This window comes from Ambystoma mexicanum, chromosome 10, assembly GCF_040938575.1.
Source record: "Ambystoma mexicanum isolate Mex_15411 chromosome 10, UKY_AmexF1_1, whole genome shotgun sequence".
NCBI classification, from domain to species: Eukaryota; Metazoa; Chordata; class Amphibia; order Caudata; family Ambystomatidae; genus Ambystoma; species Ambystoma mexicanum.
Genome location: NC_090932.1, coordinates 252,156,916 through 252,184,779, shown reverse-complemented (window position 1 = coordinate 252,184,779; position 27,864 = coordinate 252,156,916). Strand labels below are relative to the sequence as shown.

The 27,864-nt window shown below is 43.1% G+C and overlaps 1 protein-coding gene across 6 annotated transcripts in view; it reads left to right on the top strand.

The window, feature by feature from the left end:
• Positions 1-9,688, top strand: part of LOC138491326 (G-protein coupled receptor 35-like) — a 328,878-nt gene extending 319,190 nt beyond the window's left edge. For all 6 annotated transcript variants that reach the window (XM_069617784.1, XM_069617786.1, XM_069617785.1 and 3 more), the window contains one exon: positions 8,569-9,688. In XM_069617784.1, the coding sequence (XP_069473885.1) occupies positions 8,585-9,535 (951 nt within the window). In that variant the 5' untranslated portion in view covers positions 8,569-8,584 and the 3' untranslated portion in view covers positions 9,536-9,688. The remainder of the gene's footprint in view (positions 1-8,568) is intronic.
• The last annotated feature ends 18,176 nt before the right edge of the window (positions 9,689-27,864 follow it).

The window sequence follows — 27,864 nt, the reverse complement described above, 5'->3', positions numbered from 1 at the left end:
AGCACTCATAACAATTTTACATTGCAGGAGAAAGATTTAAGAACACATAATTTTACATACAATTCATATCATTCATACACATGCGTCCATTAGCCATTCATACATACACAGCAGAGACAAATATAGGCTAAAACATTATCATAAAAGAATCATAACAATCAGTTACTTATTGTCTTTGTTAAAAAGAAAAGAAGTATATAATCAATATATAAGAGACCACAACAGATTGCACAAGTGGTCATGGGTTGGGATGGGTCACATCGATATCCAAACTCGACCTCATCTCTGGTTTCTCAACTGGTTTCGACGTATATAACTTTATTTTGTTACGTCTTCATCAGGAGATAAGCAATTACACTCTTCAAAGCAAAGAAAAACAACAGCTGGAAGTTCCTGAAATAAATGACAGAAAAAACTGCTGCACCAATGTGCAGTGTTCCGAGGAAACTGAGCTGCATAGCCGTCAGCCAAAATATGGCAGTTATCCAATCCTACAGAATCTGATTAACTGCAGAATAGGGAAGTTTTTTGATGGGAGATGTCAGTCCTCCAGTAGTTCTATTCATAGGCGCGATGGTCTTATGAAAGTCAAAAAGCCACCACAGCTCTCATGTTCTCATTCCAGAGAGAGCCGTCCTGCTCGGGCACAGCCGCTCGCGGAAAACATGAGTTGGTTGGACGTCAGGAAAAGCTTGGGCAACCAATATTGCAGGACAATATAAACCCATTCTGCCTCAGAGTCTTGCAATTGTTTGTCCTGTTGTGCAATAAATCCTACCTTAATCCTACGTTTCATTTTGCTTTTAGCCACCTGTTGGAGAAAAATGTTTTAGATAAAACCGAGATTATCTTAGTCGGCGCTAAAGAAACTCTCCGCAAACTTGGTAAACAATATAGTGATTTCACTATTGATAATACCAGTATCTCTGTCTCTCCTTCGGTAAAGACACTAGGGGTTTATTTAGACTCCACACTCTCTATGTCATGTCAGGTAAGCTCGATTGCCTCCACCTCTGCATTCACTACCAAACTAGTAAATGCAGTTCAACTCTATTTGTCTAAACAGAACTGCCTCTCAATAGCTTGAGCCACCATTGGGGCCAAACTAGACTATTGTAATGTCCTTCTAGCTGGCATCTCGGCCAACAATTTCAATAGACTTCAAGTCATACAAAACAATGCTCTCAGAGCAGCATTAAACATCCCCAAAAGAGACTACATCTCACATGCCAGGCGCGCAGCCCATTGGCTCCCTTTCAAAGAACGGATTACCTTCAAGACGCTTACCTTGACTCATAAGTGCCTGGCGCTCACAGCCCCTCCCTACCTGTCAGAGAAAATTGTCAGAGCCACCTGCTCACGTCCCAAGAGAGCTTGTCACGCCAACCAACTACTTATCCCCTCAATAAAGAGGGTCAAAGCGGGCGGCATCGGCTTCCCCCACATCGCCCCCAAACTATGGAATGCCTTACCTAATCCCCTCAGGGCTGAGTCCTCTCACTTGTCATTTCAGAAAATGTAAAAAACTATGCTATTCAACTAAACCCTCCCCTTCCACACTAACCTGTGCCCAGCTCTTCACCCTACAGATCCTCCCCACTCTGCCTCCTTGTAACAGCGGCACGCGGAGTGTACACTGGCCTGAACACTTTTTACCTTACTGTTAGCAGGTTCACAATGACCACTGACCACAATCAGGCTGTTTCTATTTCTTCTCCCCAGATTCCTCCCCTTTGTTTCTTGTCTTTTTCATGTAACTAAGAATGCCTTCTTGTAACAGCGCCACGATGCCTTTGTGCTGTTTGTGCATTTTATAAATGTTAATAAATAAATAAATAAATACTTCTGCAATGAGTACTACATTTGAGAGTGTAGGGCTTTTGGGAGATGGATTTACACTCATGGGATCTTTATATATTGGTTTTACTGATCTGGGTTTATTTTGCATTATTAAGATGCTTTTTTATCAAAACTCTTAAAAACATGCGAAAAATAATTATTAGTGTTTGTGCAAACTGTAGTGATGCTGAAGAAATAAATATTGGTTTTAATTTGAGTGTGATCCTTCCCAAGAAAGAAAGACATTTTGGTAGATCAAATGGAGTGTATTCTTGTCAAAAACAAAGCTTTAAAAAGGAAAATATTTCACTGTATTAACATTTTATGTCGCATTTTTTCAAAAATATGCAATGTTCATGTCCAGTGTAAATTGTAGCCATAAGAACCTTACACTTGTCTTAGTGAGCAAATCACAATTTCAAAACCTAGGATAGCCTGGTCATTCCTATTGAACTCTTTCAAGGTACTCTTTTGGAAAAGGGGAATGAAGCAAACAACACCAATAGGGGATCCTGGTTGCGTTGCATACATTTAAGGAGCATTTGGGTAAGATTAGAATGACCACAGATCTTCATATTTGACAAATATGTTTCTGATAAAAGGGTTATATACATGCATTACTAAGTTCATAATGCTCACTGAGCTTGGTTATCCTTTTGTTTTTCACATCCATCACCATATGTACTCATTCGTAAAGCACAAGGATTGCAACAGTTCACACATTTTTAGCAGACGAGAGCCTGAGAATGGAAGCCAGGTCTAATGGCAAGGGAGTTTGTGCATGTGTAAGCCCAGGACCCAAAGCACGAACACCCTTAGAGAATTATTTGTGTATGATGTAAAGCAAATTAGCTTGGCATATAATGTAAACACTTGACCTCATCGCCTATTGCTATACAACCTTTCAGGGAGAGAAGTAATCTTTATCTACTGCTGCCATAGCTACCTAAAACACCTATTAACTATTAACTATTCTTTCAGGGCACAGTGTGTGTTTAGTAGCTTCAGAAACTATGAATGATACAACCTCTTTGCACTTGATAATTTTTCAAAGCATGATCCCACCTTTCATAGCCACCTAGCAGACCTCCGCTGGTATCCCCTATGACCTTTGTACCAATCTGAGGCGCTAGCCAACCATACACCAAATCTAACTTGGAGACCTCAGGTCTTTTTCAACATTCTCAACCACATTTTTGCTCATACCAAATCTCGATTTCCAAACCCATACCTATTAAATTGTCTGACTACTACACTCTCATTCAAAATCTGGTGCCACTATTCTGCACTTAATCCCCCTGTCTAGCTTTCACCAATTAAATATCACCCTTTTCAACTCTTCTTCACCCCTGCACTTGCACAATCTGAATGACTCAAGGCCTAGTAAGATTGTTTGTTCATCCTCCCTATGTCTACGTACCTTGTATTGTCGCGTCTAGAAACACTTGTGTATAGGCACGTTATAAATGATGCATCATATCATATATCCTATCATATAAAAGCCTCACTGATGTTGTTTCTGCCATGTATTTGGGCAATGCCAAGCAACCCCAACTAAATCAAAGCACTTAATACCCTCTAAAGCTACTGAATAATTTTTCATTCCCACTCAAAAAACATTGTGTAGATCTCCACCATTTGTCTCAACATCTCTTACCACGTTTCCTCCTTTCCATCCTCACATTAATATTTGACTACTTCCACATCAGCCCACCACATTCTCCCTTGTCCACTAAAGAATCTGTAGGAGGGGTTTCTCCTGAGTTGGGGCACATAGTCTGTCCTTAAAGCTTTACTGCTCAGGATGATAGTAAATGTTGATGATGCCTGTGTTCTGGTCCCCTTTAACCTATCAGCACTAATTGATGCCATCGCCCATCATTCCTCTAGAAACATGCTGAACTTCTATCTGGCCTTTGTGGGCTTGCCTTGAATTGGCTATCATCTTCTCTGAGAAACAGATCCCACAACAAAATCATGCTATCACAATTCCTCTCCTGCACCATTCACATCACCTGTGACGTTCCTCAAGGCTCCACTTTATCCATTATCTTGTTCACCCTTTTCTATCAAGACAAAGGACATATCATTTTAAAAAGAGCCATCTCACAATGTTAGTACAATTAAATAATTCCCTTTTTTATTAGCTTTTATTGCCGGTAACACACACCAATTTGTCTCCCAAAATGTACTTCCATCATGGGAACGGTTGCACACAGATTAAAACCAACAATCAATTTCTTCTGTGAGTAGCAAGGCATTTTTTCTTTTTATTGTATGTTCTGGCCACCTATAAGTAAGTGTTCCAGTATGCACAAATACTGTAAATTAACAAAAAATATAAAACAGCCAATTCTGCTGTAGACCAATAATTCTGGCATTCTGGTTGCATTACAGGTCTATCAGAACCCCAGTACCTCCCACAGGGCCTATCCATATCACCATCACGCACCCCCAGAAAGGCACTGTTCCTTCAGTGTGATGGTGATAGTCCTACTGGGTACATGACAGTGTATGGCTCCAAATACCATGACTGTCCCATCTTAATGAAAGCCTCTGTCACTGCAGCCTTCATTCATACTAGTTTTCACTGTATAAGACACAGCACACGTTCACTCCTAGGTGTCTGTTTTCTTTGGTCTTGCCACTGTCAGCAATGGCTGGGGTGGCTCTAGCTAATGGCTACCTATCAACCCAACTCTTGCTCAGAGAGAGAGAAAGAGAAAGAGAGCACATATAGAAAGGAGAGGTTGAGCACTAGTTTGGCATATGATATGCTGGGTACAGCTATTTTAATTTTTTTGTACTTAGGGTGTTTATATACAGAATCATTAGTAAGATCTGGGAACTTTAGTGAGTTACCAAGACTGCTCTACCCATATCTTCAATCCATGCCCAATCCCGACATCCCTTGTGACTGAAAGCTGAATCAAATGATCCTGTAATTTGTGCCTCACCAGTTTATCGCTGCCCGCTAAGTTGCCAAACATTCTTTCTCTTGGATCTGCCACCACTCCTTCAGATCCTGGGGCTTAGCGAATCTCCACTCCAACGCCGGGTTAACTGTTAGCCACACTTCACTACCTCCAACAGCTCACACAAGATACCGAGGCTAGACTATCACTTAACATCAACCCACCAGTTCACTATGAGACCACACCAATTGAGACAGAACCAACTAACAACAGCATAGATCATTGTTATAGGAGCCCAACCTAGATACTAATTTCTAATCGGAGAACAAAATCAACAACACCAAACCGTTTACAAAAGAAAGATGATCAAGGACAAATATCCAAACTTGCAGGCCACAAATACACCAACTACCATAAACAAAACACTCATGATATAATCAAGTCAAGCTAAAAGATATAACTCAGACAAGAAAAATGTAGTGTTTAGACACACACTGGAGGCAGAGGTAGGTAAGTTAGACTCATTTATTTGTGAGTGGTATTTTATATACCAAGCCTCACAAGCTTCCTCGTCCCTCTCTCTGTCCTCCTTCAACCGTCGCTCCATGCGTCGCTCCCTGGAATCCCATTCGCAGAAAGTGCTCGCGTGGCCACCCAGGACATCCGGGTGGCAACCCAAGGGCAAGCCACTCTGTACAAAACAATCAGCACATTCAATGATGAGCTGCCATCAAGAACACAAAAAACATCTCCAAATCTCTGACTCTGATCTAGATTGCCTGGGCATTACAGAAGCATGATTTACCTCAAACAACATGACTAAGCTTAACTCGTTCTATCTAGATGCTTATGAAATCCTGCTTCAAAACAGAGATTACAAAATAGGAAGCAGAGTAGCCCTTATTTACTCAGATCAAATACAATGCACACCTTTCAAAACTAAACAAGGATCATCATTTGAATCCTTAAACGGGAAGTGCAGTCTGGACTATAGAAACCTTGACAATCTTCGTTGTTTTATGCCGACCTCCATGGAGTAACGATAATGTTAGGTCAATGGTTAACCTTTATTTCAACCCTACAAAATGCTGCCCATCTTTAAAACATAAGCACGTGGCTGGACGATGATTGTAATAAACTAGACCAAATGCTTTTAAATAAAAGGATGTCACTGGGCTGTAGCTACCCAGGAACCAGTCACACTCACAAACAAGGTCACACTTTAGATGTTTTCATCACATGGGACACTGTCATGTGTCGCCCCTTCCTGAACAAAACAATGTTGGCCTGCCACTCCCTTTTGTCCAGTGTACTTCTTAACAATAACAGGGCAAAATGCACCCAAAACAAAGCCCCAAATGAGAAGTATAAATGGAGACTTAATCATGTCATAACAAGAGATAACTTCCAGGGAACATGCTATGCTACCTCCGGGCCCCCAACGGACCAAAGCTACTCCATGTGCATACTGCAACACGTGTAGTTGACTCGTGAATAGACCTGGGACATGCTGACTGCTATCCATCTCAAACATGAACATTAAAAAACCTACTTGTGGCTTCAGTTAATGCTCGCAAACTAACAAGACTACTCCTAGAACTGCAATGGAAATGATGGCACAGGTACAACTCCAAATATATTGCCAGTGCAAGCCCAATCCAGACCGCAACACATTAGCATCTAGAGGCTTAAAAGAAAAATTATTTGTAAATACATTCATCAATCCCTCTACAAAACATTGAAACTTTTTTGATTTTCTCTGAAATTAATTAGTCCAAACCACAGGCCCGAAACACGCAAGATTCAACAATGAAATCTGACAAAAACCGCAATATATTTCAAAGAAAGCATTGCTAGTACCCAAGAAATTGTCAAAGACCGACACCAAACACCCAGCCTAACAAGCTTACCCAAGCGAAAAGCTAGCTTCAATCCTTTAATGGAAACACGCACGACAGATCATAAAATTAATGAGGAAAATAAAAAACACCTATTACTTTATGAAAATCATACCGACCCTAAATCATTAAGCAGAACAATAATGTCTGTCCTTCACATACATTTGGCATACCCAGAACAACCACTGAAGGCATCCTGCCTCGAAAGAATGATAAGACCTTTTCTTTGCAACTAGTATTTTCTCTTGTCTGCCACACAAAATGGCACACCCAGTATAACCACTGAATGCACTCATGCTCCATAGAACTCTAAGAATCTTTTTCACAACGAATATGTTCTCTCATGTATCACAAAATGTTGTCACACACAGTACAAACACTGATTGTACTTTTCTGCTGCCAATGAATTCTATAGGGCCTTGTTACAAGATTGCGGTAACCCGCCGGTGCCACCGGTGGGTTGCCGCCCATCCCAAAACATTGTTTCTTGTATCTGACTCCCCAGTGCCACCAGGACATTACAAGTCCCAGCGGCGCGCCAAGTCAGGCGTTGGATTTGGTAAGTCCCCATAGGACTCCACAGGAATGGGGACTTGGGAGCACCGGCACCATTGCTAACGGTGCCAGTGCTTCTGTGACAACTCTGACTGCATAGGCCATTGCGCCCGGCAGGGTCAGACCTGCCGGATGTAACGGCCCCTGCAGGCAGAATTTTAGTGTGGCAGCCCAGAACTAAGGGTGCTGGTAAGCTTACCGGCATGATTGTTTCCGGACCGCCACACTAGTAATGAGGGCCAATGACTTTACCTCCTCAACTGGTAATGTCTCTCCATCAAACATGTGTCAAACCTGTGCAACCATTGAATGCAATCTTCTACCTCCAAAAATGTCTATGACATTTTCTTAGCAAATGGGATTTTCTCTATTCAATCCCAAAATTTCAGCACGTCCATTACAACCACTGAATGTACACTCCCAAATAAACTTTGTCTTTGGAAGTAGAATTTTCCCTCATCACAAAAACGATGGCACACCTAGTGCAAAGCTTTTTCTTCATAGGTTGTAGTTTCTCTAGCCATCACAAAATGTTGGCATACCCAATATAACCGGTGATCATTTATCAAAATATCTGCAAAGTTGTAAGGGGCGACGCTTCTCCCACTTCGGAGCTGGAGTCGTCTAGTATTTGAAAGTGGGGTTGAATACCAATACGGTTGTGTTTGGACAACCAAAACAGAAATGTTTGTTTTGTTTTGGAATAAGCATACTCTCACTTCCCTTGTCATATTGTCCCTTTCCCCATCCTCTCCATTTTTCGTCCTCTTCTCTCCTGGCACTTTAAAGCATTCTATAATCAATGGCATTTAAAAACATAAATAAATTAATTGAAATTGTATAATAAATAAAAACTGTCTTTGTGTTGGACCTATGAGCTAATATTATGAAGAAGAGGGTCTTTGATAATTGAAATCAAATCGTTAAACAAGTACACTTTTTTGAGAACTAGGTGAACATCAGGGGTGGCTCGTCCACAATGGGCAAGGGAATCGTGGTGAATGCTTTTTGAAATTAAGCTGTGTGAATGATGTATGAATGGGTGTATGAATGAGGAAGTGAATGCTGGGTGAATGGATGTTTGGATGAGCGAGTGAATGCTGTTTGAATGTTGTGTGAATGAGCGAGTAAGTGCTCCGTAATGTCTGTTTGAATGCGTGAGTAAATGTGTTTGGCTTGTGCCTGCCTGGGAGGCCGAATTAGGGCGGGAGTAAGGGGTAGGGAGGAGAGATTTTTTCTGGTCATCTATAATACTGTATCATTAATGCCCAGTAAAATAATTCATGCCACGTTGAGAAAATGTACAAAATGAGCACAAGTATTGCTTGCCCTATTTAATTACTTATTCTTTTCTTTTGTAGAGTTTCACCTTTGACCATGCCTCAAACAAATTGTTCCAACCTGACAATGGCGGACACTGTGAAGCTTTTCCAAGTCATTGTTTTCGTTCCTACGTTGTTCTTTGGACTTGCCTTCAATGGCCTGGCCTTGTGGGTCTTCTGCTGCAAATTTAAACAATGGACCGAGACCAGGGTGTACATGTTGAACCTCATCATTTCAGACTGCAGCCTGCTCTTCACCTTCCCTTTCCGATTATATGCCTACAACCATCCCTGGAACTTGGGGAAAGGGATGTGTGACACTTTATTGTTTATCTTTTTCCTGAACAATTACATGAGCATCCTCATCATCACCATGGTGGCTGTCGATCGTTATATGGCGATTAAGCACCCCTTGAAATCAAAGCGTTGGAGGTCTCCGGCTAAGGCGGCGGGACTGTGCATTCTCGCGTGGCTTATCCTGATTGCTTTCCGCACATATTTGCTAGTGCATGATTCCCAACAACCTACAAAGCGAAACTCCCAGAGTTGCTTTCTCAGGAACTTTACTCGACCAAAGAAAAGAGCCCTGTATTTCACTATCTTTGGGTTCATCCTCCCCTTCATAATACTGAGCTTCTGCTCTCTTCAAGTCATCAGGACTCTGAGGCGAAACATGCACACAAGTCCTGACTCCGCGACGTCCGTCCGGAAAGCCATCAAGGTCGTGGCTGCCAATCTGGCTATCTTTGTTGCATGCTTTCTACCTGCCCATATAGGAACCCTTGTGAGATTTGGTGCAGAATCCTCGCCCTCTGCCCCTTGCTCTCTCATACAAGCAGTTCACACGTACGAACACATCACTTTGTGTCTGGCCAGCCTCAACTGCTGCCTGGATGCTATTTGCTATTACTTTGTTGCCAAAGAGTTTTGGGAAGCTTCACATCTGCAGTTGTCATTAAAATCTGCTCAGCTGCCCCGAAATACTACCCAAGATTCAAGTCTGTGAAGCCAGCCAATACCAACAAGCACGTTCAAAATGTACCAAGCAAAATAAGTGTTCTCCCATGAGTCAGTATTAAAATAACTACAATTATACAGAGCAACTGTAATATTGGTGGTTTTGTAATAAAAATGTCTTTTGTGTGGGTCGAAAGCACAATTCTTATTCATAATTTTGTTTTGTTTAAATGGATTAAGGCTTTGACTTGATGACCAATATTATGAAGAAAGTGAGTCCATTAAACAAAGTAATTAAACGTTATTTAGGTAACAAGGGCCCAGGGGCCCCATTACAGAAACCTCACAGTGGTGCAAGTGTCATTTTCCTCACCATTTACACCAGGACAATACTTGCCATGGAGCAAGCACATGTTGCATTGTTGTAGTCATCTAAGGTCCTCATGCGCAAAAACTTTCTAGGTGTGAAATTTAGGAGGCATTGATAGCATTGTGTCAAGAGATGCAGCCTTGGGCATGTCGTGTGGACGTGCATTGGCCAGGGACTGTGCATGTTTGTGCCTGTTGTAGACATAGGTGTCATTTTGTGGTGTTCAAAGTCTAGAGACAATGTCTGTAAAAGCGGTGTGCGAGTGGCTGATTTGCATTGTTGTGTGGCGAATATGATGGAGAGAAATTTAGGGTTAGTCATGAAAGTAAGGGGGTTCTTGTGGGTATCTGTAGTGCATTAAATGACAGGTCTTGTTGTCGGGTGCCCTGTGGTGTGAGGAGGTTGACTTTTATGTGTTTGATGCACAAAGGTGTCCTGTGTTGTGGTTTTTAACATTCTTGGAGGAAGGGAAATATTTCTCTTAGGGTTTTGCTGGTGCCTTGATGTGCTCTCATCTTGGTGTTTTACTTCCCTGAATATTTCTATTCTTTGAGGATAATCGGGAGCCGGTGTGATGGTCCCTTGGCTTGTGCCTGCGTGTGAAGATTGGTCTATTGTGGGGTGTTGTTTCCACTGCTTAATGAGTGTATGAAAACCTTCTGTTTATTCTGCATTGATGATCCAGGTTTTTAGATTTTTCCTGAATTGTAGGTGTTCATGTAGGGTGTGGGTTTCTCTCGGTAGTGTGTGCCAGTCTTTTGCCACCATAGTGGCGAATGCCGAACTTCTGTGCTTTTCCCGGTAGAGTCTCTGAGTCTCTAATCGCATGCCTTTTTTGATCTTAGGTCTTTGGTTGATAGAGTCACATTTTGTTTTGAAGAACTTCTACTCCTTCACCTTACAGTGCTTTGTGGGCAATGCAGATGGCCTTGAAGTGGATAATTGTTTTTTATTGGTAGCCTAGACACCATTTTTGTGTGCAAAACTGAATTTCATGACCTTACAGTGCGTTGTGGGCAATGCAGATGGCCTTGAAGTGGATAATTGTTTTTGATTGGTAGCCTAGACACCATTTTTGTGTGCAAAACTGAATTTCATGACCTTACAGTGCTTTGTGGGCAATGCAGATGGCCTTGAAGTGGATAATTGTTTTTTATTGGTAGCCTAGACACCATTTTTGATGTGCAAAACTGAATTTCATGACCTTACAGTGCTTTGTGGGCAATGCAGATGGCCTTGAAGTGGATAATTGTTTTTGATTGGTAGCCTAGACACCATTTTTGATGTGCAAAACTGAATTTCACTTGCGCAATGTTTCTGTCTCTAAAGTGTAAGACTGTGAATGGAAACAAGATTTGCGTTGCATTGGATGTGGCTATCTGTGACAGGACACCCTCTCGTACTAATGGCGCATGTCAAGAAACAGAACCAGCAGAGTCTGCATTTAAGACTGAATTATTGCTGGATTCTTGGCGGCAAACATGGCTCAGACTAACACACACTCTACGCAATCGCCTTTACATATCTAATATATCCATACTCAGTAAGCCAGTACATACATTTCACCTACATCTCCCTGAACACTAAATAAAATCAGAACATTCACTTTGCCCTCAGGGTCCTCACCATCGGACCTCAAAGTCCCGTTTCAGAGCCTCACAGCCCCTTCTCACCCTTTTCATGTGAAACCTAACTCAGGTCTCTCTGCCACCTCTTGTGGTTGACCACACATTTAATTCCTTACCCTAAAGATCCCCTTGGAATATTATGCCTGACGCTGAAGTGGAGACGCCCATCTCCTAAAGATTTGAGACATTTCATACAGTTATCAGCCCTCCAACAAATATCTTGCCATGACACCAGCAGCTAGAAAACCCTGATGGTCATTTTCAGACCCCTTTCTGTAAACGCCCTTTCAAGCTAGATCCTGTTGTTTCTGCATGTAGGAGTCATTTCCTATAATCAGCAGCTTCACACCGCCCTGCCTGAAGAAATTCAATGTATTTGATTTGCTATCCACACGTTCTAGCCAATAATTCCCTCCCATGGCACAACATCTTTTTACTTCTCTTTTGACTTCCCTCCCTGTACTCAAAATATCTAAATCTAAATTCTTTCACTGATCCTTCTAAGTCTCATCAGGAACCAATAGTCACCACTCGAACTTCGGCAGAGACTATGCCCTCTGCAGCTTGTTCAAAACCAGGTTTACACCTTTAGTCAAATTAGCCCTGTTAGTGTGCCATGTCATGCTCGCCTTTATGTATCAAATTTGCATCGGCTCGTTATTTCCTCTAGCTCAATGATAATGCCCATGCGCGGAGTCGCAGAACTATCTGCCATTTAATTTAACCTTGCTGATGCTGCTCCTGATGCCAGTTCCTTCACCACTAACAGCAAAACGAAATTAGTTACTTCCCACTTTTTTTTCCTAATTGTTCCTTCTTTAAATACTGGACTTACTCTGCTCTCCATAATGGCTCACTATGCTCTCATTTATCCTCCTTTTGATTCCTTCACTATTGCGACTAGCAAGACCAGACAGAGCAACAGAGGTTTGAATCCCGCATCCACGCTTAGAAACCGAACTCCGGTATTAAGCGTGTTATGAAAAATAAATTTGATGAATTAATTAAATATATCTTCAGATACCCTGCGTCAAAAGCTCTTGGGAAACCCAGGGATTTTCGACAATTATGAAGGAGCCATCTCATTAGCCACTCTGGTGTGTACACAGATTCTATAACAACCTGTTAAAATAATGGTCCCATATAGATATTGTAACAAAATAAAAACCAATAACCTTATGTCACAGGGGGACAAAGATTTGGGAAATGCAATTATCAGTCCAATACGTATATTCTTCTTTCGGGGGAGGGGTTGGAGGAATGCCTAGAGGACTATGGGGGGAATACAAAGCAGGCAGCCCTGAAGTCACAATGTCAGATTGGAGGCCAAAGTCTGATTCCCTGCATTAACAAGAACGATCTCAAGGTTGATGCACCCCGAAGACCCCACAGTCTCAGTTTAATTTTGTTATCTCCCCCAGCATGCCTTTTCTTATCCTGGGCACTTTGGTTCCACAGGTGCATCAATCTCCTGGAGTCTCTCGTTGCAGTTGCAAACTGTTTTTACTGGGGCAAGATCTTGTGCGTTCAACCACTTGCCCTGTTGTCTCTGATGAGAGCAAGGCCTTATGCCTCCTGACTGGGCCCTGTGATCCTAGGTTATGGGCTGGAGTTTCTCTCCCTCCCCCCCACCTGGGTGCTTCTCAGGGTCCAGGAACTGCCAGGCTTCAGCCTCATCAGGGTATTTATGTTTCACGTTCCCCTATTGCTAACTCTTTTGGACTCAAATCTCTCCCCAGGATCCGGGCTAAAGCCCAAAGGAGGGTGGGTAATCAAGCTGCTCCTTCTCAACAGCCCCGGGTCATACTAGCTTCTAATTTATGCGCCCTAATATGCTCCTTGCACTTCTTCTACAGATCTCTCAAAGCATGGACTATTTGGCATAGCCACCTGCTGCGGGTCCAGCATCTTGACATGTTGAGTATACACCAGCAAAGTTATGGCGGGTTTGAAAGGCTTGAAAAACATCCTTTGACCTGCGATGTGAAAGCAGAATTTGCCTTTTCAACCAAGTCACACAACACATAACACCTCCCGCGTAGTCATCACAGGAAGTTCACCTCCGTTTCAGGACCAGGTGGGCTTTGCTGTTGTTTTATCAACATGCCTCAATGCACCAAACACGGTGAGTCAGACTATATTGACCTGAGGATTCCTACTGTGGGTGAAACATGTGCACGGTTTTGTCCAACCTTGAGAACTGTTTGTCTTTGCTTGAAAAATACTATGTATAAAATGCCACGGCCCTATAGACAAACACTTTTTTTGGGAACAAAGACTCATTGTCCATCTGGCTCTGAACTGGAAGGGGACTTCCAGTGATGACTTCTAGGCGGGGTTGTGCTATGTTTGCCTTGGCTAAAATGGCTAAATCTGCATTCACATCTCAGGCGGACGTTTTTTTTTTCAAGCCCTTTGAACCCTCTGTGTCACCATATGCTCCAAGGTCAGTAAATATCTTGATACTTCTTATTCAAGTGAGAGACACATATCTTATGTGTCATTTGTTACTGTACAGTTCAGGTTCCGTTTTGCTTTACATAGGACAATGAAAACAAAGGGCCTGATTCATGGAATATTTGCCCGGTTCAAAGTGATGAAAAGTGACACAAACCCTGATTCATGGAACTGTGCAAAGTGTATCTTTTTGTACTGCAAAAATGACTATGCACTGACTTGCCAGGACTTTGAACTGCACAAATGCGGTTTACATGGTTCCATGAATCAGGGTTTGTGTCGGCAGTGCAAAGTCACTTTTCAGCAGTGCAAATTCACTTTGAACTGGGCAAATATTCCATAAATCAGGCCCATAACTGTAACTTTTGTCTTCATACCTGAAAGTTAAAAAATGTCAGCATGCAACTGGTGCGTCCCAATTTAAAGAAGCATGCCAAACGTTGCGAAACTACATACACGTCCAAAGTCCTGGCAGGATAGCTGAGCAGCAAGGTGCTCGCCTTGGAAAAAAGACGACACACAGCAACACAGGTTCGATCGCCGGGTCCGCTCTTAGAAACCTCTGGATATTAAGCATGTAATAAATACGCAACTAAGAGACATCCTGTAACAGCGCCTCAATGCTCCTGGGCTGTGTGAGCGCTTTAAAAACAAGTGCAAATAAATAAAAATTGCTATATATTTGCATGTTTTTTGCATTGCAACTTTCAATGAGGCAAAATATGCCCATATCTTGAAATTGTCCACTTTGATTTTTGAGATTTTTAAGTTTTCGTCCCACACCTAGGCTGTAGGTCAAAGTTTTTAAAATTGGAACTAACTCGAGATATTCACTTTCAAAAGAAATGTATCTTATTTATAAACTCTTGAGCAGTAGGTGTTGAGGGCCATGTGACATTAAGTATATACTGTGAAACATGCTACTGCAAGAAATAGAGGGGCACTGACCCAAGGGTTTGCGGTGGAAAGAGCCCATCGGGCATTGATACGGAAACCTGCACTGGGAGACCCCCCCCCCCCCCCGAGGCCGGTCATCGCCAAAATACTAAATTATCGGGACCGGGAGAAGATTCTAGAACACTTTCGGAAAGGAGGCACGATCCGGAGAGCATCAGCAGACATAACAGCATATCCAGACTATACACTCCAGGTGCAAAGACGTCGACTGAACTTCGGAGTGTTGAAGAGAAGACTACGTGAGGCAACTATAAATACATGCTGATGTATCCGGCGAAACTGAAAATATTTCACAAAAACAAGGCCTTATTTTTTGAAACTCCAGAAGAAGCTATGGAATGGTTGGATGCACAGAATGGCCTGCTGGAGCGACCACCAAGACTGCGGAAAGGAAAGCGAGGCGGCGGTTAACAAGATTGAGGTGCTATAAACAATGACACTGGGACTTGAATATAGACCTGTACTTGGCAGCTCGCATGATGTCAATGTAGAAGGCGGGCAAGCATACACAAGCATTGATGCAGGAGATGCAGAGTACCCAACTCATACCCCAGTAGATAGATTAGGTAGATTGCCATTAGAGTGGCAACCCCCTGCTGTGTCCTTGCACTGGGCTAGCCAGGGCAAGAGTAAATGCGGGGTAGCCTGAGATCCACGGATGGAGCTGGGCAACTGTTGGAGATGGGAGGTTGGGGCTGAGAAGTGAGGGGGGAGGGAAGAAAGTTGGGGAAGTTGCAGTGTTGTGGGTTGGGGGTAGTTTGGGATGGGGAACGAACCTACGTACATGAGAATTGGTGCTTAAAGCAGCAGAAGAAGAGACACAATGGAGGAGGCGGGACATGGTTGATAGATGGGGGACCTTAAGGTAATTTCCTGGAACATCAGGGGGCTCAATAGCTACCTAAAAAGGAACAAGGTCATGATGTATTTAAGACGGCCGAAAATAGATATAGCTTTAATACAAGAAACTCACCTTACAAAAGAAAAATTGGTGGTAATCCAGAAGAAGTGGAAGGGGCCTATGCCAGAGGGGTGATTACTTGGGTAGCGCTGCATGTCCCATTCCAGTTACTGCAATCCACAGTGGAAGAGGACGGGAGGATGGTGGCAATACGGGGGTTGGTGGAAAATAAAGTAATATGTATTATAAACACATACGCCTCGAAACAGGGCACAGTGTCATATTTCAAGATCCTATACAACAAACTGAGCCCGCACCTGGGGGAGGCGGTGATCTGGGGAGGCGATTTTAACTGCACATTAGACCCGAACATAGACAGGTCAAGCAGAAAAGTAGATAGGCCCTCCCCTGCGGCTAGGGCCTTGAAGACTTTGTTGACAGATTTCCGGCTAGAGGATACATGGAGGGTACAACACCCACAAGATAGACAGTACTCACATTATTCTGCCCCTCAGAATTTGTATACGAGGATAGACTACATGTTTGCCACACAGGACATAATGGTGAAAATAACACAAACAGAATACAAAGCAATGGTTCTGTCGGACCACTTGCCACTGGTTCTAATATGGCAATACAGGCCCCCAAGGGCTAGGATTCCAATGTGGCGGCTTAGAGCAGAGGCACTAAAAGACATAATGTTTAGGGAGGACCTGAGAGAAGAGATTGTACGCTACTTAGAAGACAATACTGGGAGTGTTGATTCGGCCGGGACACTATGGGAAGCATTCAAAGTGGTGGTGAGAGGAATAGCTATAGCCAAATCTAAAGGGCTGCAGGGAGGTATAATCAGGGAATTGCAAAAGGCAGAGATCGAGCTAGAGAGAGTGATGAGCAAGGGAAGCGGCACTAAAGAGGAAACAGAAACCATAAGCCAACTACAACAGGAATGCGTAAGACATTGGGAAAGATTATGCAATCTAAACTATAAAATATATGTAGAGAGGCAGCATGCGGGTGGAGATAAACCGGGGAGGATGCTGGCATGGTTGTATAAAAGTGAGACCCCCCCAGATCACCGATTAGAGCAATAACGGGGGAGAATGGGCAAATAGTGGACACCCAAGAGGGAGTAAATCTAGAGTTCCTTGAATATTATAAACACTTGTATGGAGATGAAGGAGGGAGCGACAGCAAGGAGATGATGGACACACTGGAGGTCATGGGCATTCCACAAATTAGCGCGGAGGAGTGGGAAGACCTAGATGCCCCAATCACGTTAGAAGAGCCGGAAGCGGTGGTAGTGCAACTACCCACCAGTAAGACCCTGGGGGCAGATGGACTCCCCAGTGAGTTTTATAAAATGTATAGAAATGAGGTGCTCACCCCACTGCTAGCAATGTTAAATGAGGCATTTGAAATAGGGAGGCTACCAGAATCCCTTAGAGAAGCAATCATCATCCCACTCTCCAAACCCAATAAGCCAGGCAAGGATTGTGGATCATACAGGCCGCTATCAATGCTGAACTAAGACAGCAAAATGCATACGGTGGTGTTGGCGAATGGAATGAAACGTGTCATAAGCAAACTAATACACCCTGACCAGACCGGATATGTCCTGCGCAGGAACATCTCTGATAAACTTAGACGGTTTTACAGGGTTATAGAGCACCCAAAGGGAGACTCGAGCGAGATTGCAATTGTATCGCTTGATGTTATAAAAGCCTTTGACTCAGTTAAATGGCCTTAGCTGAACGCAGCCTTGGCTAGCTATGGGATAGGACCTGGGTACCTCAAATGGGTCAAACTACTATGTAGTGCAACGCTAGCAAGATTTAAGACGGGAGTGGTCATTTGGGAGAGATGGCAAATAAGTAGGGGCACCAGACAGGGATGCCCATGGTCACCAATGTTGTACATATTAGCACTTGAACTGTTAGTGACATACCTGAGACAGCAGCACGAGGGGATAGGGATCAGTGTAAAAGGAGAACCGCACCTAGTTTCGCTATACGCAGATGACATGCTGTTGTACTTAAGATATCCTGAGGAAAACCTCCAATATAAACTGGAAGTGATGGAACGCTTTGCGGTGCTATCTGGCATTGCATTGAATCCCAAAAAATCATGTATATTCCCCTTGGGTAGATATGTAGGAGTCCCAGGTGAACAATTGCCCATTTTGCCAATACCATGGGAGATAGACATGTTCAGATATCTAGGGATAGACATCTACCACACCGTGGAGGCAGAACATCAATACAATACTGAGAAGGTGGTGAAAAACATTGGCAACAGCATGAGGTTCTGGACCAAGCTCCCCTTGGCAATGATGGGAAGAGGGGCGCTGTTGAAGATGGTTGTACTGCAGATACTATTACACTTTTTTAGGAACATACCATACCTGGTACCAAAGCGGTTTTTTACTAAACTAGGGAGTATATGCAGGGAATTTCTATGGCATGGGATTAGGAACAGAATTGCCCTTTGGAAGTTGCAGAATACGCATGATAAAGGGGGCATTAAGTTACCTAACTATGAGATCTATTACTTGGCCAGCCAACTTCAATACATAGCCAAGTGGTTATTAGAAGACCCGACATCAGAATCGAGATTGTTGAGACAAGAGAGTGCCCCGTTCTTCCTGAAAGAAATAATATGGCTCCCTAAATCACAATTGAAAGAGCACTCAGAGATGATGATACTGGGATGGAAATTATGGCGGAAAGCTTGTCAGGTCATGGAGAAGCCAACCCTGTGTTCCCTGCAGGTGCCGTTAGTGGCACTAATGGGAGGAGATGGGCAACTAATGCAAACGATTCAAAGGTACTGGGAACCAGTGGGGATAGTAACAGTGGGAGACATGTGGCAAGAGGAGGAAATAAAGGAATTTCGGATGTTGGTGGAGGAAACAGGGCTACAGGTGGGGCAATATATCACATATAATAGAATGATACGGCGGATCAAAGAGACATGGTCTGAAATAATACTAGAAGAGCAACCCGATATAGCCATTGAAACAATGTATGATATAGCAGAGGGAGGGCACAAGATTTCCAGATTATATGAGCTATTGATGTCCAGGATGGGGAAGGAAGTGGCACAATTAAAACATGGCTGGGAAGAAGAAGTTGGTGCACCCATGAGTTATGGGATGTGGGAGCGAGCGCAGGGCTTCCATAAGAAAGTGTCCAGAAATGCAAGGCTACAGCAAATACAACTATATTTAACCCACAGGGAATATATGACTCCCCAGAGAATAGCCAAATTCAAGAACACAGAACGACAAACATGCCCCAAATGTGGGAAGGAAAAGGCTGGGACGACACATATGTTTTGGGCATGCCCGGAAATTGGGAAGTTCTGGGCAGAAATAGCTCAACGGCTAGATGAGAAAGGGGTCAAATTAAATGTTGAATCAGTGTGGGCATGTATAATAGGAGGGTTCCCTAGACCTCGCCAAATGAAGCACGTAAGCAAGCTAAAGGATTTGCAATATATACTTGCCAAGCGTAGAATTGCTATGGGATGGAAGGCATGTAACAGACCAAGGGCAGAAATCTGATGGAGAGACCTTCAGAATTGGATTGAAGCAGAAACAGTAGTATGGCAGGAAGCCTGGGATAAAGGAGGGGAAGAAGAAGCAGAAACACTGATGGCCTGGAAACATTTAATAGCCACACTGTATGGGCCCGCCCAGGACTGGTCTACAGACCAGGACTCAGCGGAAGATACAGAAAAAGAGAACCCAAAATAAGAAACTGCTGTGGGTAGCAGAATGGAGTAGGCTCAAGCTGGGGGTGGGCAGGGGGTAGGCAGTAGACATTGATTGATATATGTAAAATGTTGGAATATTGTGAAATGTGCTGCAAGTTTTGTTGTTTGTGGCAATACTAATAAAAACTATTCTTTTTTTTAAAAAAGGACATACTCTCCAACGCAGACAAACATCTGCAACTAACACACTCAACATTCAAGTCTTTGGCATTAGGTTTGGAGGGTCAAAACAAAAACAAAGCATATATGCACACACATAAGCACAAATGTTTCCTCTCCTGTGAGTTGGTACTTACTGGAATGGTGGTTGCCACATGTTGCTGGCTTCACTGCAGTGGCTCCCAGAGAGTGGGAGTCATGGCAGCTTCTGGAGTAAGACAGCAGGGGATCACCGGTGGCACTGATAGACCACTGACAACGGGAGCAGACTAGTGCACAGACAAGAGTGACCAGCATCAAGCTTTGTTACACGCGCTGTCTAGTATGTGCCCTTTGTTGCCATGACTGAAATACAGAAGGGATATCCCCTATGTTGGTAGGAACTAGGGAGAATCTATAGTACTCAGAAGGGGTGTTCCTAACAGTGGTCAAAAAAAGTGAGATTGTTAGGTGTATTACTGGTGTCTGGATTTAATGAAGAGTATTTAATTTTGAGCACAAGTCTCAATTATCATAGTGGATCATTTCACATCATTTTGTTTTAAAGATTTCAACAGTTTTACAATTACACACTGATGATATTCCGGAGGGAAGTGCTTGGACATAATATACTTCAGAAGACATTGAATGAACATAATTCCGAAGGTGGAAGACACAAAGTGATTAAAAGTTGCAAAATTCATCTACTTTGTTGCCATGGCAGCATGCACTGAAGAGAAGAGAAGAGCTTCGTTTTTGACCCTAGTGACCAATTTAAGTCATTACCTTCTCCAGATCCATGGGTCTCAGTGCTCCCTTAGTTGCCGGTCAGTGGAGTAATTCCCAAACTGTTGCTGACCTCAATTTCCTCAGCCTTCATTTCTCAGTCTGCCCTCCTTTAACACCCTCTGTTGGTTTTAATTCCCTTCTCTGCCGGTGCCCCTTCACCTGCCATGCTGGACTTTCCATCCTGAGCCTGCTATTCGTGATCTGCCACCTGTGGGCCTGCCATCCTTGCCGCCCTGAGCCTGCCACCTCCAGTCCCTTTTCCGGTTGCGTCTAGTCTTCTATCAATACTGGCTTAACACGGATTTTCCTATAGTGCCTGACATTGCTGCATTTTGTTAATCCAAGGAAGCTATTCTGTGGTGCAGCGAGTTAGCTTCAGATTGGCCTTCACGTTCCTACTGCAGTGTTGAGCTAGAGTGAGATCCGAGCATTGCATCTACATCAGGAGGACAGCGAAAAGCAACGTGAAATCCCCATGGCAAGACATCAATTCCCCAACTCAGGTGAGCCGCACTGCTTGACTGTCCAGCAAACAATCGGTACACAATCGGTACACAGTGGAGGCAAGATGCACTGCTGGACAGTTCAGGGTACCCACTTAACAATTTAGATGTGAAAGCCTTACAGGGCTTGCATGAAGATCTTCAGGCAATACGATTATAGGTAGCTACTTTGATAAGGAGAATAGTACAATGAAGGGAGCCATGTACCAATATACCACCTCCTCCATCACAGAAAACACTATGTTCCATATCTCTTCAATGAAGCCCTTTTTAGAGGTATTTCAATCTGCAAACCTGGCTCTAAGTGCACAGAACCAGCATGTAGATATGAAAAAGGGCAACAGGACCTTGATCTCCTACATCAGCCGATTTTGCCAAATTGTCACAGATTTTCAATACTCTGAAGTAGCACAATCTATATTATTCAGACAGGGACTACATGGAAACCGCAAGGACAAGTTGGTACATGTCCCTGAGCCTGAGGTTTTACATGCCCTGATAGATCAAGTCATTTTTATCGATCATCATACGGCTGAAAGATGAGGCGAGGAGAAGAATGGACGCAGGTCACCACTCGATCAGAACACAAATTCTGAACAATGCACCATCTCTTGAAGCAACTGAAAAAAACTGATCTAACTAGGTGCCCTTTGGGGGCCGCTAGCAGAAGGTGAAAAGAAAAGACGTTTGCACTTCCTCAGTCCGTACTGGTGGCAGCACATTCAATGGGCCTCATTACGAGTATGATGGTAATTTGTGGTAAATCTGCTGAATGAATGCCAAACTCGATTACCGTTAGCACCACTCAGTCCCATGGGTTTACTACAGTTGTACAAGTGGCAGTAAGGTAGCATAATTCCCCATTATTAGAGTCCAAAAGGCTCCATGTGTATTTCTGTGGATTTCTGGTAGTAAGATGGAAGAATTCATAGCTCTCAACTCTCACGCTTTTGGCGGGTGTCACCCGCCTTGTAAACAGCTGACTCACCCGCCAAGCCTCCAGCACGCCCATTCATTTCAATGGGCGTCTCACCCGCCAAAACTAAAATCGGGTGTTTTCACCCGCCTTCGCGACCCAAATGGTTGAGAGCTATGAGAATTGCCTCCAGTTTTTGCTGGAGGTGAAACTGCCAAAATACCACCAAACCCATAGTACAGTAGTGTGGTAATGCAGCAATAAAGTGTCATCCAGAAGTGCCTCAGAAGTGCACTGGATGTTGGGCTGCCACGCTGCCGGCTCCTCATCTGGTTTGGACATTGGAACATAGATCTTGATTCCGCCTTCTTTTTACTGCATGAGTCACCAAGAGGACGTTTGTGTTCTGCAGTAACACGGACCATTACCTGCCTAGGACTCTGTTTATATTTGGCAGTATACTTTGTGCTTCTTGCACTTGTGCTTCTTATGTTTTGTCGGCACACATTCCAAATCCACTTTCTTCTCTTTCCTTCTTTCCCTGCAGCTCCGCCCGCCGCACGTCTCCCGACACGCCCCTCTTTCAGCCCCCACTTAGCCTCGCTTTCACGCTTCTGCTGTAAGCACTCCGGTGCACGCGCATCGCGCGCACGCATCCGGACGTGCCTCAGAAGTGCATTGGCTGTTGGGCTGTTGCCTCGGTATCTTTATTATTTTCTTTTTCTTTTTACTTTTTATTATTATATGAGTTGCTGGACATCGGGGCCTGTTTGCAAAGTTTCTTTTCTGAATCGTGACTAATTCTGACGGGTAGCGTTGTGTGCTGCCTTTTGCAACACACATGGTGCAGTGAATGTTAAGCTCCCCTGAAGAAAGTAAGAAACTGATCCGATCCAATCCAAATTAATCCCCAAAGCAATGCGATAGGTAGATTATGGTGGGGTTGCTTCGTAGCAGCAAATTAGGTAAATCACCCGCCGTTCAAAAAAAGATATACACATAGCCAAATGTGAAAGTTCAGACGTTATTGACGGTGGGAATAAAGTGCTTGCTCCCACCCACATTGCCCTCTCATATGGATTCAGAAAAGGTAAAGCAGTTGGCACTGGTTAATGGCAACTGCGCAAATAATGGCCTGGAATCAGGTCTTACACCAAAAAATGATGGCAATGACGATGTATCAAGAAAACATTATCAATTGAGTAATCCTTCCCAAAAAGTTTCTTAAGTATGCATGACAATCTAGGCTCCCAGCCTATTATGAGTACAGAAGCAAGTGCAATCCATAGACCCCGGGCAGACACCTCTCTAATGGCACCTGCTGTTTTGGCAGAGCTCGATAGAAGGGTGCAGCTTTCTAAGGGCCCTTCTACGCCGGCTAGGGCAAGAGGGGTGTGTTGTTAATGTACATCTCTATGAAGCAGCATATCCTGAGCCCTCCTCATATTGCATTGAAGAGGGCAGTTTAAATAAACCAACATCTGACCCAGTAAAGATATTGGGTCCAGGGCCAGAACATATGGGGGTAGTGGAACAGAGTCCTCCTGGTTCCAATCTCCAAAAATTCTCTAGTCCATCCTCTATGAATCATCCATCTATTCAGGGATATGAAGCTTCACATATTACTCCCTCATTTGATGGGCTTAATACAGAAGACATTGCATCAACATACACATCCTTTCCTGTCCTTACCAGAATACTGAATCTTCTGGATTTGGGACATGAACGGACTCATACGGAGATTCAGGAATTGAGACTTTTAATTCTTGATAGCTCCGAGAAAATAAGCAGATTGGAGGGTTTTGTTTTCGCTATGGAGAAGTATACTCTTCTCCTGGGGAACATTACAAAAACTGACCCAAAAATGACCCCTGATCAGAATACACAAACTGATGACATGAAACAACTGAGTCACAAATCTTATGCCGACGTATTGGGATATGGCAAGAAAGAGGAACATGCTATTTACACTGCCGGACAGGAAGAACTAAAGAGTCTGGTTTCACTTAACGCAGAGCACCTTAAACGTATGGAGGTCCGGTTTGGCTCACTGTTTTCCAAGACTAATTCCAGATTCACAAACCATACGATATGTGGTTCAAACACTGAGATACCCTGTGACAGCTCCACCTTAGATAGTCCATTCGTCCTACTGAAGGCTATAGAAGAAGGAGACGGACAGGGAAAAGAGCATGGTGGAAATGCAGAGGAGGATTCCATTCTGGACTTCGATACTGCCCCTGTGCAGCACATCTCTCTTAGAGAGAGGAAAATGCGCGCAAGTGTTCTTAAGCGTAGAGGTGTGAATTCTGGCTCAACAAATAAAATCTCATCTAAAAAAGCAAAAATTTACCCTCACTGAAAGTATCGAACACAAACATTAGAGATATCTGAGGTTTGTCCGCGGAAGAAGGCATTTTTGATTTTACTCAGTTAGATGAGGAGAATCAAAAGGCACTGAATCTGAAGGATACTTCTCTGCCTGGTAAAAAAAGCATTGAGGGCGTAACTGCAACAGTTTGTGTTAAAGCTTCTATGGGCTCTGAGAAAGAGTACGGTGAGGCAACCAATACTCTTACTGACGCAATGAGCCATAAGGGCATAAAGCTTACCTTAGCCAATCAAAATATCAAAAAAAAATTACAAAAAAAAAAGGTTAATATTACCCATGGAACTGCCACAACTGTGGGTTCAATTGAGAGTCCAGGGATTAAACAATTCTTTGAGTTGAAATCCAAAGTAACGACAAACATCACCTCACTGGACGTGAAAATGCAGGGCTCCTCTGACACCCAAAAGCCTCTACCTCCACCCACCCCTTCTACTTCTTTAACTAAAGATGTTCCAAGTGCATTTAATACCGTAAAAGTTAAGGGAGGGATAGAGGATGAGGTAGCCTTTGTCAACAAAAATGTAAATTTCACTCCTGGTGAGGAAATCAAAATTCTAGTTCAGCAGGCCCTATTGAACCTTCTTGAACACTCAACCAAGTATGGTCAGCAATTACCAGTATATTCAAATAAGGCTCATGACGACGTTCCTTATACAGTCAATCCAGATTGTGTGAGATCAACTGCAGTTAGTGACTTGATGTCACAGTCTGAGCATAATAATCCGGCCTCCTCTACTACCCAACTGGGCATACCGCTGAGGCATGGTGGCATGAGTATCGCCCTGCCGATAAGTGACATAGATACCAGGGGTAACCCTATAGGAATCGATTCAGTGTGGAATCAATTACCCAATCCTGCTTTAAACTTCCCAAGGGAAACAACAAAAGTGAGAACTGACCACCAGAATGTGGGGCGGTCACTAGAAGCATGTAAAAATTATTCCCAGTATTAGGACTGGGAGGAGGGCTTTCGAAATGCGAGTTCAATTGAGGGTGGCATCAAAGATGCCTACCCATCTGAGGTTAAAGGAAAAATACACTCACATACAGGACCTTCGACTAGATTTGACTGGAGGCAACCCCATTTTGTGGATTATCCTAGTGTTATGTTGAACTTTATGTTTTCACATGGCGGCCCCCCATCACTTAATCGGGGGAGGATTTTATCCCTATTCAGCGAAGTACCTAGACTATCCCTGACCTCCTCCGGAGATATCAAACTTATTGATTATATTCATCCTACTAGATTAGATTATGTAAGGATAGTTTTCTATTTGAAAACTATTTTGGAACTTGTTTTTTCGGAGATAGAGTCCCTGCAACATTTTGGTTTTGATTTGGAACTCTTTAATGAGGGATTTCTAAAGTCCTGGGATGGTGAGCAAGGGATGAACCCTAAAGATCCACATGGGAGAACCCAATTTCTAAATATAGAGAGGGATAACCATCTGATTCCCTCCTCTGAAACAGATCTTAGGTGGCTAGCGTTGATGCTCAGAGACTCTAGCTCCAAAATTCAAGCAATTAAAGATAACCCCTAGAATATCTGCCCTTTGTATTTCTGTCATGGAATTCCAGGGGCAATCGTGCTCTTAAGCAGTCCTTTGCCAGTTGTGCTATCCTACATGATGCCAGTATCCTTTGTTTGCAAGAAACCTGGGCCCTTGCCCCCCTATCACTAGATGGCCTTTTTGTGCATCAAGAACTGGCAGTTAAGAAATCTAAAGGTAGACCTTTGAGGGGACTTCTCATTGCAGTTAAAACTAATCTTTATGCCAAATGTATTAAGACATTTAATATCCACTTGGAGTGTATTGCAATTCTTTTGAAATTCTGTCTCTCCGAACCTTTTGTTTACCTACTGATTATTAATGTGTATTGGTGCCCTGATCTTGTTCTAACGGAGTTTATAGCTTTGATTGTCTTAATGATCCAGGAATGCCAAGAGATGTGTAATATCTTGAATATCATGGTGGCAGGTGACTTTAATGCGGATGTGTGCTCAGGTAAATTTGTGGACAGTGGTTCCTCCAAGAAATCCTCACAGGGTGATACCTGGTTTCAATTTCTCTCTGACTGGGGTTTGCATTGTGTGAATAATCTACTGGGTGCCTCACAGGGCCATACCACCTGGTCCAATGGGAGTGTGTGCTCTGCAATAGATTATGTTTTTGTGAACAGATTGATATTTAATCTGATCTCAGATTTTGTTTTGGTCTCTACAACTGATAGTGACCACAAAATGCTTAAAGTTTACCTACAAGTACAACATCCTCCTCACAAGGGCACCTTTTTTACCAACATTGGAACTTAACGGCCCCTACAATAGAGTCACCTGGCACAATGACAACATTTAAAAGTAAATTCGGTGTTTCTGCAAGAATATCAAAAGCATGGCTTTGATAAGAAAATGACAATCTATTCACATGATATTTTTGAGAACTATGTTAATTTTTTGATACGAAGCCCTTTTGGTATTAAGAAACCATCTACAATAAGCAAGGCACACAGGAATTCTTTTAGCCTAGAAATGCAAAATCTTAAGAAAGAGAGGAATCGCAAAATTTGTGCACTTCTAAAAGTGCAAGGTAACAACATTCTTGGTGGTAGGCTGAATACTGTCAAAAACAAATGGAAATGCAGAGCGAGACTATTAAGGGACAAACTTTATCAGAAGGATGCAGAAAATATGCTTCCTTCCCTCTCTGTTTCTAATTCCTGCAAATTCTGGTCATTAATTAACAAAAGAGGTGACGTCCAACTGAGAGCCCAAACCATATGTATTTACTCTGATGTTTGGGAGGGGCATTTTGGCACACTATATAGCTCACCAAATGTGGTCTGGATTGTGCCAAAGGACATTCAAATGTGCCTGTGAAACATCCCTTTTACTTTGGCTGACATACAATGAATGATCGTCCGCTGCTCCGCTTCCCGGGCACCCGGTCCTAATTTGCTCTCTAATATGGTATTCAAAGGTAATTCTACTATGTGGGCTAAATTTATTTTTTTCTTTTTAAAGACATTTTAATCACTAGGGTCATTCCAACAAGCTGGCATGTGTCCTTTGTTGTCCCCAACTATAAAAGGGGAGATAGGTGCTCTACACTTAGTTACAGACCAATTGCCATTTTGGACGCTGACTCCAAAATCTTTGCTTCTATTGTTTTAGAGCATGTCCATGATTAGATTAAGGAATTCGGCATTTTATCCCCTTTTCAATTTGGATTTAGGAAGCATGTGGGAACAGACGCAGGTGGTCTCATAATTAATATTATGCAACAACAGGCGTGGATTGAGGGAAATCCTCCTATATATTTGGCCTCCATTGATCTGACGTCTGCTTTCGACATGGTGAACAAAACCACATTATGGACTTAACTACACGTTTTAGGTTTGCCCGCGCCTCTGTTGTCTATTCTTTATCATCTGCATGAAGATACCAAAATCAAAGTGAGATTGAGTACAGACGGATCATTGTCTGAGGAAATTAAGGTATTTAACGGCCTAAAACAGGGCTGCATTTTTGCACCCACCGTATTCAATCTAT